Source organism: Protopterus annectens, chromosome 15.part0 (assembly GCF_019279795.1).
Source record: "Protopterus annectens isolate FY-2018-M chromosome 15.part0, PAN1.0, whole genome shotgun sequence".
Lineage (NCBI taxonomy): Eukaryota > Metazoa > Chordata > Ceratodontiformes > Protopteridae > Protopterus > Protopterus annectens.
The window spans coordinates 6029873-6043502 of NC_056749.1; the positions used below are offsets into that span (position 1 = coordinate 6029873).

Here is a 13630-nt window from a genome sequence, read left to right on the forward strand (position 1 = left end):
CCTTGTATTGCCTTAATTCTTATTCCTTCCCTCTCTCTCCCTTCTGCTTCTTTAGCTTTCTTCCCTTCTATTTTTACTATTACCTCTAACCACCTAACTCTTCTTACTTCTATTAATCCTTCATCTCTACTTTTTATTCCCTATAGTTTGCCCCCCTTTCCTTTTATTCTACTTCTCTGTCTACTCTTTTCCCCTCTAGACTGTTCCCCTTTTTTCTTAATCCTCTACATCACATACAGTAGACTTAACTTGTTCTTTTACTTCATACATTCAGTTGTTTTATCATTTACATGTTGAGCTAATCTATGCAGCTTTTACATCTTTTCTGACTCTACTCTTTATACCTCCAGTTCTCTTACTACTACTTGTCACAAAAACAAATCTCTGTATAAAATGTTCATTTTCTCTCTTAAATGTCTGTCTGCTGTAAACTTCTTTTGTTATAATCTTTTTTGCATTGGGTCTCTCTGTAAAACCTTATAAATTTTGTTCCTGTTAACTTTTTGTCATCAATAAATTCTTTAAAAATTGTATACTCTCCAAGTATTGTTCACTGCAAATGTTCTTTGTAGCTATTGTATTTTTTATTAAGATTTTCTCCCCGGGCTTCCACTGAAAATGAGCTATCACCCAGTTGGACTATCCTGGTAAGTATGTAAATAAATAAATAAACATCTAAGAATACAGCTAGAGATTGGGATAAAATTAAGGTGGAGTTTAAAAATAGGGTAGAAATAAAAGAAAGGGAGCTATGGTTAAGAAGTAACAAGAATTATTTAGAGGGACTGACAAATGTTAAGTATTGCAGAATTGGGAGAATCAACTGCAGAATGCCAAGCAGAACATAAGGGATTACCTCGATAATACACAGGAGTTTAGAAAGACTGTTGTTAAGCAACTATTTTTGATAACAACACTAGAGCACAAAAACTTTTAGCAGAATGACTCAGGCAAAAGAAAGTAGAAACGGCTATTGCCAAGGTCAGGGAATCTCTAACAAGGAATGTAACGAGATCCTGTAGCGGTACTAGAAATCTTTCAGAAATTCTATGAAAGTCGGTATAAAGCACAGAAATATGGAAATCAAGAAAAGATACAAATGGAAATGTTTACGGAACAATTAAATATGCCAAGGTTAGAGGCAAATGAAGCTAAATCTACAGGAAAGTCCCCAGGAATAGATGGCATTCCTGTGGAAATTTGGAAGCTAGGAGGGGGAAAAATCTCATATCAGTCTGGAAGGTTTTGTTTAACAGTATTTTAAGAGAAGGAGAAGTACCAACATCTTGGAAAAAAGCAGTGGTAGCTGTAGTACCTAAAGAGGATAAAGATCTATCAGATCCAGCTTCATACAGGCCCATTTCAATACTAAACCATGATTATAAAGTGTTCATGTCTATAATAGCTACAAGAATGTCAAAAGTAATACCCAAGTTAATAGATATGGATCAATCTGGCTTTGTGGGGGGAGGCAAACATTTATTAAATTAAAAGAACACTGATGATCTAGAGGGAAGCAGAATGTAAGAAAATACCATTGTTGTTAGTGGGTCTTGATGCAGAGAAAACATTTGACAGAGTAAGCTGGGACTTTATGAGCAGGGCAATGGAAGTATTTGCATTTCCTGAAAAAATTATAAGGTTGATTAAGAGGATATATGATGGATCGGAGGCGAAAATTAAAGTGTTTGGGGTCATCTCTGATAACTTCTGCTTAAGCAGAGGAACCAGGCAAGGGTGTCTTTTTTCCCCTTTGTTACTTGTATTATATTTTGAACCACTAGCAAAGAAAAAGGGACTCATAAATTCAAGGATATAGTCCGTATGGTAGTTAAGAAAGGCTGGCTCTATTTGCAGATTATACTATTTTATACCTGACAAAACCAGAAAGAGACATTACAGTGTTGTGGAACATTTTGAGACAGTTTCACATCTTTCAGGATAGAAAATTAATGATTAATGAAGCTAAAACAAAGGCAACAGTGGTAAATTATGTACCCACACATGAACCAGTTCAGAAATATCAATATTTATGGGGACATGATAAAATGAAGTATTTAGGAATATGGATTGAAAATGATTTTGGTGTGGCATCTAAAGATATGTGGGAAGAGACTAAGCAAAAGATAATACAGAAACAGAAAATGGAAGCTTTGTTATATGGACATGGACAATAAGATACAAGCAGTCAAAATGTTTTTTATCCTTTCAGTCTTATACTCAAGGTCAGGCATATTTGTATCAGCCAGAGGAGAAGTTGTGCATAGCAATTAATAAAGAGCTGAAAGACTTTATCTGGGAGGTGAAGATGGCAAGAGTCAAGTAAGATAAGATGATTCTTCCAGTAGAACAGGGCGGAATTACCCAATTTGAAGGGGTATTTCAGAGCTACACAGTTAAGGCTCCTATACATAGCGCAATCAGAAAACTATAATTCAAAAGTGGAAAGGGATGATGTTAAAATAGGGGGGAAGCTCTAGAAACAAGGAGAGACTGGGATTTTGGACTTTGGCCTTTAGAGAATAACAATAATCATACAGAGTATTATATTCATAACGTAGCAGAAAGTATTCTAAGAACTAAACCAACACACGGATGGAGAAAGGAGATTCTGCCAATAGGGATGACTGCATGTAGGGATATACACAATAGGCAAGAAGGGGCTGAAATTTATTTGAGAAAACTGGCAAAGGAACCACGGTACTGGGAGCAAATAACTAGAGGGGGAAATATGACAGAATGGGAAGATGCCCAGAATTTATTTGAACTGCAGGTTAGAGATTGCCTTTACTATCAAGCATTAATATCAGAGTATACGCAAAGAGAAAGCAGTGAGGGGGGTACCTAAATGAAAGACCAGCATTGGCAGAGTTTTTAGTAGAATTTAGAATAGAAGCTGCCATTAAAAACGAATAAATAGTAGAGAATATAAAATATTGCAAGACAACTATAAGAATCAATCAAGAGAAGGTTTGAAAGGACTGGGAAGAGAGACTGGATAAGCAATTCACAAAGAAACAATGTGAGGATATATGTATGTCTCCCAAACATGTAACAAAATCTAAAAGATTTAGGACTTTTGCTTGGAAATGTTTACATAGATATTTTTATACCCCAACTAGATACCAGAGAATTTATCCTCAGGTAGATAACAAATGTTGGAGGTGTGACGGGGAAGAAAAAAAAAAATAAACAAACCAGTGAAGCTTTTGTAAGGGACACTGCAGCCCCAATCCTTGCAAGTAGACCAGTCATATGCTCCAGCAGAGTGTTGACATCCAAAGCCCAGGACTACTAAAGGATTACTTATGCCACCAACTTCTACATCACCAGCAAAAAAAAAAAAAAAATTTGCTCCCCTGCTAGATGACAAACAGCTTGCAAGCTGAAAAATGGTATAAAATTCATATCTTTCAAAACTGGGCAGAGAAGATTTGGCCAGTGCAGGCCTCCTGTCTCCCATACCTTATCCCTTTACTCAGGCTCATGCCTGAAATCATAAGCACATCCCTTCTACTGATACCTGCATGGATTTCCTTCCACAACCGCAATCTTTGAGTGATCAGAAAAGCTTTGCTTTTTACACCTTCTCTGAGTAGCAGTAGCTGAGTTAAAATAATGGCACTGTGTTACCCAGAATTAGACTGTGCCCCTCTCCCAGGCAATAGGGGCAGCACTGCTGGAAGTTCTGGGTGGTCAGGAGATGGTCAAACATTTAGGTGTACGTTTTTTATGAACTCATCAATGGAACTTTCCTTCTACTACTACTACTACCACCACTACTACAAAAAAACAAAAAAAAAGGAAAACTGTGGGCTGTCTGCATGTCATCTTACATCTGGAGCAGGGTGCCATGGCACACTGCTGACAGGATATGGGCCCCATCTCTAACGCACTGCAACATCAAGATTTACACAATACATAAATTTTGTTTTCCAGAAGAGGAAAAATAGAAGTTATGTTCTTACCATAACGTTCCATGTTAGTTGTCTTCTTCTCGCCTTCTTTCTTGCTGGATGGGTTCGGAGCCGACCTCGGCTCCGACTTGGCCACTCTAAAAGCTCGAGAGTTGGTTCCACCGGCTCGAGGCTGCCCCTATATCCCACAATGCTAGGCGTGAATTACCTCAGATCTCGTTTGTGAGCTAGGCCCAGCTAATAATACAACCAGGAAAAACTGGAAAGAGTCCACCTCTATAAACAAAGGGAAAGAGAAAGGGTGACCTAAGCCTGATCTAGGAAAATATGCACAGCAGAGCATATACCTATCGCAAAGAGGTGGTAGAAAGAGAGGTCACAATCAAACTCCTCTAGGTCTGTCCAGGCCAGGGGGAAGGAGGGTGGGGCCTTAAGAAAGAAGCGAGAAGAAGACAACTAACATGGAGCGTTATGGTAAGAACATAACTTCTATATGTTAAGTTGTCTATCTCGCCTTCATTCTTGCTGGATGGAACCGCGTCCCTAGCATCTTGTCCCGGGTGGCCTAACGGAACAGACTCTTGAGAACAGTGGAACCAAAGTTAGCTCTATGCCTAGAGGCTAAATCCAACTTATAATGAGAAATGAAAGTGTGAGGAGTAGCCCAAGTAGCCGCTGCACAAATGGTGTCAATAGGCAGTCTGTCTTGGAAGGCTATAGAAGTAGCCAAAGCTCTGGTGGAATGGGCTTTAGGTTTGTTAGGCAGCTTTTGGTGTCTAATCTCATAAACAAGGGAAATCAGAGATGTAAGCCATCTAGATAATGATACCTTTGAAACTGAAAGTCCCTTTCTGCCTTCTGCATAAGAGACAAACAGCTGGTCAGAATTTCTGAATTGTTTGGTTCTATCCAAATAGTACCTTAACTGACGATGAACATCTAGCCAATGCAATTTTTGTTCAGACCTATTAGAATATTCTGGAAAAAACACAGGGAGGTCAATGCTTTGATTTAGGTTAGACGGCGAGGCTATCTTAGGTAAAAAGGACGGGTTGGTTCGTAAAAATACCCTGTCCTTATGGAACAACAGATAAGGAGGTCGACAGCTGAGCGCATGAAGTTCTGAAACTCTTCTAGCTGAAGTAATAGCTACCAGAAAGAGAGTCTTCCATGATAGCAATTTTAAAGAACAGGAGGCTGCAGGTTGAAAGGGGAAGAATCAAAGAACTAAGAACTAAATTTAGGTCCCAAGGAGGAGGAGGATTTCTTATAGGAGGTCTGAGTAGAAAAACTCCTTTCAAAAAGGCTTTGCAAAGCTTGTGGGACATTATGGCAGACTCTGAAATGCCCACATGAAAGTTAGAAATAGCTGCCAATTGAACTTTAAGAGTAGAAGGAGATGAACCTGCATGGAAGAGTTCAGCTAGAAAATCAAGGACCATATGGATGGAAGCAGTGAAAGGATCTATGTCCCTTCCTTGAGCCCAATAGGCGAAACGTTTCCACTTACTCAAATAAATCTTTCAGTGGAAGATTTATGGGAAGCTATCAAAATATCTCGAACAGAGTGAGATATTTGAGGAAGCCTGGCTAAGGTTGGAATTGGAGGAACCAAGCAGTGAGGTTCAGAGTGGATAGTGAGTGATGAAACTGACCCGACTGATGAATCAAAAGATCTGGAACTAGGTCCAGATGCCAAGGTCGCTCCAACAGAAAATGATGTAGAAAGGGGAACCAAACCTGTCGAGGCCAGTAAGGAGCAATGAGGATCAACGAGGCCTTCTGAGCGATAGCTTTCTGTATCACTTGAGAGATTAGTGGGAAGGGAGGAAATGCATACAGAAGTCCCCGGGGCCAAACTTGGACTAGAGCGTCTCTGCTGGGCTGGCCTGGTAAAGGGAATAGGGTGAAATAATCTCTGCACTTGCTGTTTTGGGGAGTAGCAAAAAGGTCGCAGCAAGGCTGACCCCACTTGAGAAAAATTTCTCTCACAACAGAGTCTTTCAGAGACCACTCGTGAGGCATGAGGATAACTCTGCTTAACTTGTCCGCGATATGATTGGACTTCCCGGGGATGTGCGTTGCTATCAGAAACCGCTGAGAAAAAATCGCCCATTGCCACAGTCTGAGTGCTTCTTGACACAGGGGGTAGGACCTGGTTCCGCCTTGTTTGTTGATATACCACACTACAGACATATTGTCCGTCTGGATTGCTATCGTTCCCAAGGGAAGAGAGTCTTGAAGGGCTTGCAACGCTAAAAGCACTGCTCTCATCTCTAGAACATTTATGTGCAAGTGGCATTCGTCTGGTTGTCATGTGCCCTGGACAGTTCTGCCCTGATAATGCCCCCCCCACCCGATCAGGGAGGCGTCCGTTGTCAGAGTAGCAACCGGAGGAAGGAACAAAGGGTCTTCCCAATAAGAGCTGAGGGAAGACATCCACCACAGAAGATGATTTCTGCATGTTTGCGTAATCATAATGGTGTGGGACATCGGAAGTTGCTGGTATGACCATTGCGTGAAGAGCATCCATTGAAGGATTCTCATGTGGAATCTGGCTAATGGAAGCAGAGGTATGGCAGCCGCCATAATCCCCAACACTTTCAGAACTAACCTGGCTTTGATTCTGTTGCTGCTGAAGAGGAGCGAGACCAGTTTGTGTATGTCTGTTATTCTCTGATCTGTTAGTCTCGCAGACATGTTGACTGTGTCTAGATTTGCGCCTATGAAGGTAATAGTACGACAAGGCGACAAAACAGACTTTTCGCAATTTATTGAAATGCCTAAATTTTGACAAATGCGAAGGTGTAGTCCCTAGCCATTAGAAGAAGATGCTTGGTGGGAGCTGTGAGGAGCCAGTCATCCAAATATGGAAACACCTGGAATCCTTGGCGTCTCAGGTGAGAAGCTACCACTGCCATGCATTTGGTAAACACCGGGGGCAGTGGTGAGACCAAAGGGCAGGGCCCTGAATTGAAAATGACTGGTTCCCAGCCTGAAGCGGAGGAATCTTCTGGAGCGTCTGTTCATTTTATGTGATAGTACGCATCCTGAAGGTCTATAGAGCACATCCAGTTTCCCTTTCCCAATAGGGAAGGATGGACTGCAGCGTGACCATCCGAAATCTTGTTTTCTTGACTGACTTGTTCAAGATACTGAGATCCAAAATTGGTCTCCAGTCCCTGTTTTCTTTGGAACTAAAAAGAACCTGGAGTAGATTCCGGATCCTTGCTGGTCTGCTGGAACTGGCTGAATTGCTCTTTTGCAAGCAGCTTTGAAATTTCCAAAGCTGCAAGATCCCTTTGAGCGGGTGGAACATCTGGAAGGGATTTTTGATTGGTTTGGAATGCGAGCGAAGGGAATGGAATAGCCTTCGAAATGATGGACTGTACCCACTTGTCTTGAGTCAGGGATAGCCAGGCTTCTGGGTACAGTGACAATCTTCCCCCGACTGCCTCCGAAGGTGGACAGTCGGGCAAGACCTCAGGGATCCTGAAAGGGCTTATCGCAAAAGGTTTCTCCATTGCCATGGTTCTGCGGACCCCTCTGCCTCTGGGGTGACGTCTACCATTATTGTTCCCTCCTCTGCCTCTGGATGGGAACCGACTCTGTGCGTCAGGCAATTTCCCTTGTGATTGTTTGCGGAACCACATTTTCCACTTTTCTGGGCTTTGGGGTAAGGTCTAGAAGGAGTAGAAAAACGGACTCCGGCGGCAGAGAGAGTTTTGCCATCCGTCTCGCACCTAGTCAAGGTTTCTTTCACTTGAGGACCAAAGAGATGATCCATCAAGCGGGTAATTAGTGAAAGACGTTTTAAAGGGGTCCAAAATTGCATAGACGCATCCAGGCATGCCGTAAGGCAACACCTTTCCCAGGGGCTCTACTCGCTCCATCAGCCGCATATGAGAGGAGGCGCATGGAGGAGTTAGCTATCGAATTCAGGGTAGTCAGCTGGGTGTTCATTTTGTCCTGAAAATCTGCAGCTGAAGGATCCTTCAACATCTCACTCGCTTCCTTGATCAAGTCTCTCTGGAGACGGGTGAAATGGCATAGGTAGTTCAGCGAACGCATTGCAAAGGTCGCTGACGAAAACATCCGCTTCCCATACCTGTCCATAGACCTAGATTCTTTGTTAGGGGGATGAACAGGCACTGAAGGATCAGCTAGTTCCTTCTTGGTGGCAGCAGCTACCACCATAGCATCCACAGAAACACCTTTGGTTAGAAATTGTTTGTCAGTTGGTGCTGTTATAAATTTAGAAGGTCTCCTGGGGGTAGGGTCCACTGAGTCAGGAGCCGTCCAAGCTTTCTTTGCCACCACCTGCTGCATGAGGGGATCAAAGGGGGGGGACACCCAGGAGGTGGAAGGGCGAGAGCCAAACGCCTCAAGATACACAGATTCATCCTCCGAAGGGCTAAGGGCTGGCCAATTTCCCCTCTGTTTCAGGATCTCTAGAATGTCCGCAAAGGAGACATCTTCAGAAGGGGAACGGGGGGAACCCTCGGAATCCTCTAAATCTGTGTCAGAGGTGACAGACTCAGGTGAGTCTATGTGCTTCCTCTTACACTTTCTCTTCCTAGGGGGCTCCCCTGCCAATTCAGGGGAGGCCTCGGAAGAAGATGAGATTCCCACAGGGGATTCTTGAGGAGCTGGCTCTCTGCGGTCTGGGATGAGGGAGTGAGTCGACATAACCAGAGGCACCGAAGAGGGAGGGGCGGGAGCCGACTGTGGAGTCGAACAAGGTTCCAACACACTCCGCATGACCTCGAGCACCCCTGTCTGGCAGAGCCAGAGGTCCCGCTCCGAGAAGCTGAGAACCTCCCTCGGCACCGACAGAGATGGCTCCGAGGCCGATGTCGGAGCCGAACTCACCAGCGCCGAAGCACCGAGAGGGAGAAGGGGGTCAGACAAGGGTCCGATGCCACTCACCCCCTCGGAGCCGAGGGAAGTCCAGCCGAGATTCTTCAAAGAAGAAATCGGAGCCGAGCGGAGCGAAGACAAATGTATCGGCTCCGGCTACCACAGTCTCGGTTCCGAGGCGCCCTGGCTCGAGCTCAAAGGAGTCGGAGGAGGAATATTTATAGGAACAAGTTGAGGCATCGACTGATGAGTCGGGCTCTGAAGCATTTGGGCCAGTGCCTCGGACTTTAAATGTCGACTCACTACCCTCTGGAGGTCATGATCCGAGAGCCTCGATGACCTGAAGGAGTGAGATCTGTGGCTCCGTTCAGACAGCAAGGGAGACGCTGGAGCCGAATGAACGGAGCCAAGGGAAGGTGACCTCGACCTCTTTCTAGATGTCGGCTCCGATGGTCTGATCGGAGCCGACCCAGGAATCTCTAATGCCTCTGCTCCGGCCGGGCGAGGAACCACAGACACTGTAGTCAAAGACCCATCGGCTCCAGCCGGAGCCGATGTAGCAGTAGGCTTCGAAGCCTTAGGCCTCGACTCAGAAGCTGGAGCCGAGGTCTTGGAAGCCTTGGAAGGTTTTCCCGAGGTAGCAGATAGGGAACCTTCAGGCTTAAGCAAACCCCTTAATATGAGTTTGTTTTTTCTTTCCTGCAGGACTCTAGGGCTGAAGCCATGGCATACAGCACAAGAGTCCTGCAGGTGTAAAGGTCCCAGGCAGTACACACAAGAAGTGTGACCGTCTGTCAGAGACATTTTCTGACAGCACGAGTCACACTTCTTGAAGCCTGAGACCTTTGAATCCTTGGACATTTTCAAGGAACCGAAGTGTAACCACACACAATAACACACACACAGATTACACTGTCAGAAAAATCTAAGTAAGATTACTTTAAAACAAAACTTCTGAAAAGTAAGTTAAGTTAAGGATATAAAACTCCTATCAAAACACATACACACACTGAGGGAAGGAAGGGTCCGAAGGCCTAAGGAAAGAACTTATTAGTTCTTGAAAAAAAAAAAAAAGGGGGCTGGATAAGATGGTAGAAGGGATAAATATCCACTACACTAAAGGTAACAAAAGGGGATAAACTAAGCTAGAGTAAGTTTAAAGGTTATTAGACTAATCTAATTTAAACTAACCTGGAGCCGGTAGAAAACACCTCGATCGCTGTAGCGGCAAACGAGATCTGAGGTAATTCACGCCTAGTATTGTGGGATATAGGGGCAGCCTCGAGCCGGTGGAACCAACTCTCGAGCTTTTAGAGTGGCCGAGTCAGAGCCGAGGTCGGCTCCGAACCCATCCAGCAAGAATGAAGGCGAGATAGACAACTTAACATCAACTATTATCCACTCCAGAGGTTCCCTCGAAGTAGAGAGCTAAGGATTTCCAGAAAGAGCTTTTGTGGAAGGATTTTCAACAGAGACTATGAAGAAGACAGGCCTGCTTTGTCAGGAAGAAGTTCATTACATTTTGGGCCTAACGACAGGTTTGGACTCAAACAAATGCAAAAACTTTCATTAATAAGTTCATGTTAAAGCAAGAAAGATTGCTTTCTGACAACAATAGGTGGTGTTAACCATGCTCATAATTTTATAAATTAAACTGTAGTACTCACTGGTGGCATGGAGAAGGGATCAACTATCAGCCACTTTTCTGTCACAGTTTCTAACTGCTGAGAAGTAAGAGGCTCCCGAATACGCACAGTTACTTCCAGTCGTCCTCCGGTTGGCTTTCTACCATCTAGGATCTGTGGAAACAAAGAACATCAAACGTTCAGTGCTACACAGAAAACGCAGCAACAGTTCTACAGCAGATAACAGAGATTCTGTGCACAGACCTGTGAAATCAAAGAACATTAAAGGTTCAGAGCTACAGAGAAAACACAACAGTTCTGCAACAGATGACAGGGATTCTGAGCCCTTCTACTTGTATCGTCATTTACAGAAAATAGAAGTTATGTCCTTACCATAACGTTCCATGTGGAGTGTTCATCTCGCCTTTGTTCTTACACATGGGTTCGGAGCCGATCCTCGGCTCCGTGCCGGCCTCTTGCAAGCTCTGCATCGAGAAGAAGCTTGAGACAATCTAATACCCACAATCCCCCTCTGCCTTTACCTCAGATCTAGTTTGCAAGCAAACCAATCTATATAAAAGCACATTCATGCTTACACACATAACATATCTAAACAGACACATATAAACATATATGTGTATACCAACTATGTACACAGAATAATAGCAGTAGCAAAAAAAATGCTTCTGGCCAGGCATCAAAGAACGTTCTTCCTAAGGGTGGGAGGGTGGGACTGTAAGAACAAAGGCGAGATGAACACTCCACATGGAACGTTATGGTAAGGACATAACTTCTATATGTGATAGTGTTCAATCTACCGTTTGTTCTTACACATGGGTAGCGTCCTAGCTCCTTGATCCTGAGGAACTCACGGGAGGACGTTCTTGAGCACAGTGGAACCAAAGGTTGCCCTGTCCCTAGAAACCTTGTCTACTTTATAATGAGAAATAAATGTATGTGGTTTAGACCAGGTAGCAGCCGCACAAATAGCATCCAGAGGTAGGCGAGCTGCATGAGCCAAAGACGTGATATCGATCTTGTGGAATGTCCTTTGGGTTTGTGTAAAAGGGGTTGATCTGCAGAATCGTAGACATAGATTATACAATCCGTTAACCATTTAGAAAGAGTTCTTTTGGTAACTGCAAGTCCTTTCCTGCTATCAGCAAAAGCCACAAAGAGTTGGTCTGTTTTCCTGTGATCTTTTGTTCTATCCAAATAAAACCTTAGCTGTCTGTGAACATCTAATTTGTGTAACATATACTCCATTTTGTTGGAGTGGTTTTGAAGAAAGTGGGTAATTCAATGGACTGATTAATATTGTTAATGGAACATACTTTAGGGAGGAAGGATGAATTGGTTCGAAGAGAAACTCTGTCAGAGTGAAAGATCAAATAAGGGTGCTTGATGGAAAGAGCCTGAAGTTCAGACACTCGTCTAGCAGAAGTAATGGCTACCAGAAAGAGAGTTTTCCAGGACAAAAATTTTAATGGGCAAGAAGAGGCAGGTTCAAAAGGGGACAACATTAATTTAGATAGCAACAAGTTTAGACTCCAAGGTGACGTAGGAGATCTGACCGGTGGTCTAATATGAAAAACTCCTTTTAAAAAGGCTTTACAAAGTCTGTGAGCCATAACAGGAGCTCCACATTCTTCCACATGGAAATTCGAAATGGCAGCCAATTGAACTTTTAGAGTAGCAGGAGAAGCACCCTGATGAAATAAGTCTGTTAAGAACTCTAATATCTTATTCAAAGGAGCTATAAAGGGATCCACATGGTGTGCCTTTGCCCAGAATACAAACCATTTCCATTTGCTAGTATATGTTTTCGTAGTGGAAGCTTTATGCGAAGCCACTAATATATCCTGGACTGCTGGTGACAAAAGATCAGACCTGGCTAAGTTGGGAATTGGAGCAGCCAAGCTGCTAGATGGAGTGACTGGAGCGCGGGATGGGGAACCCCTGACGAGTGAGTCAATAGATCTGGTTCTGGGTCCAGAATCCAGGGTCCCCGAATGCAGTGTATTTTCAGGAAGGGAAACCAAATTTGACGAGGCCAGAATGGAGCAATGAGGATTATCGTCCTGTGTAGGTTCCTGGCTTTCTGGAGAAACTTCGATATCAGAGGAAATGGGGGAAATGCGTATAGGAGTCCCGGGGGCCAATCGTAAACCAGTGCGTCCCTGGGGACTTCCCTGGAGGGTAATAGGGCAAAGTAGCTCCTGCATTTGGCATTCATTGGAGGCAAACAGGTCGCAGGAAGGCTGGCCCCACGTCACGAAAAATCCTTTCCGCCAGTGACTGTTTTAGACACCACTCGTGCGGTAACAGAAATGCTGTGCTCAGGCTGAGGGCTATGACGTTGGATGACCCGGGATGTGCGTTGCTATTAGAAAGCGACCGTGGACTCCGCCCACTGCCAAATTCTCATGGCCTCTCTGCATAGTTGATAGGACTTGGTTCCCCTTGTTTGTTTATGTACCAGACTACCGACATGTTGTCCGTCTGAACTGCAATAGTCCCTAGAGGAAGAAGGGAGCAAAGTGTTGCAACGCTAGAAACACTGCCCTCAACTCTAGAACATTGATGTGCAGATTGTACTCCAAATTGGTCCATTCGCCTTGGACTGTCTGTCCCTGAAAGATGCCCCCACCCTATCAGGGAAGCGTCCGTGGTCACCGTAACTGTGGGCGGTAGCACAAACGGCCTCCCTGGGAAAGGTTGCACGTTTGAAGCCACCAGTTTAGATCTGTTTTGCAAGTCTTTGTTATAAGAATCTCGTGTGTTAGAGGTAGTTGTTGAAATGACCATTGAGCAAACAGTAGCCATTGTAGGACTCTCATGTGCAGCCTTCCCAGGGGAATTGCAATAAGGGAGGCTGACATGAGGCCCAACACCTTCAGTACTAGTTTTGCAGGAGATTTCCTTGACAAGAGTAGAAGACGTATGTGAGTCTGCAGTGATAATATCCTTTCTGGGGGGAGCTTCAGAATTAATTGACGTGTGTTTAACTCTGCTCCTATGAACAAGATATTTTGTGACGGCTGAAGTAAGGATTTTCCAAAATTTACGGAGATCCCTAGGTGAACACACAGTTGAAGAACATAGTCTCTGGCCTGCAGTAGTTGTCGCCGGGTGGTGGCCGAAAGGAGCCAGTCGTCCAGATACGGAAACACCTGGAATCCCTGACGTCTCAAGTGAGACGCTACCACTGCCATACATTTGGTGAAG

The 13630-nt window shown here is 44.1% G+C and overlaps 1 protein-coding gene across 1 annotated transcript in view; it reads right to left on the reverse strand.

Moving 5' to 3' along the window:
* Window positions 1-13630, reverse strand: part of CC2D1A (coiled-coil and C2 domain containing 1A) — a 3016164-nt gene that overhangs the window by 584756 nt on the left and 2417778 nt on the right. Inside the window, exon 24 of the mRNA XM_044057686.1 lies at window positions 10445-10576. Within this exon, the coding sequence (XP_043913621.1) occupies window positions 10445-10576 (132 nt within the window). The remainder of the gene's footprint in view (window positions 1-10444; window positions 10577-13630) is intronic.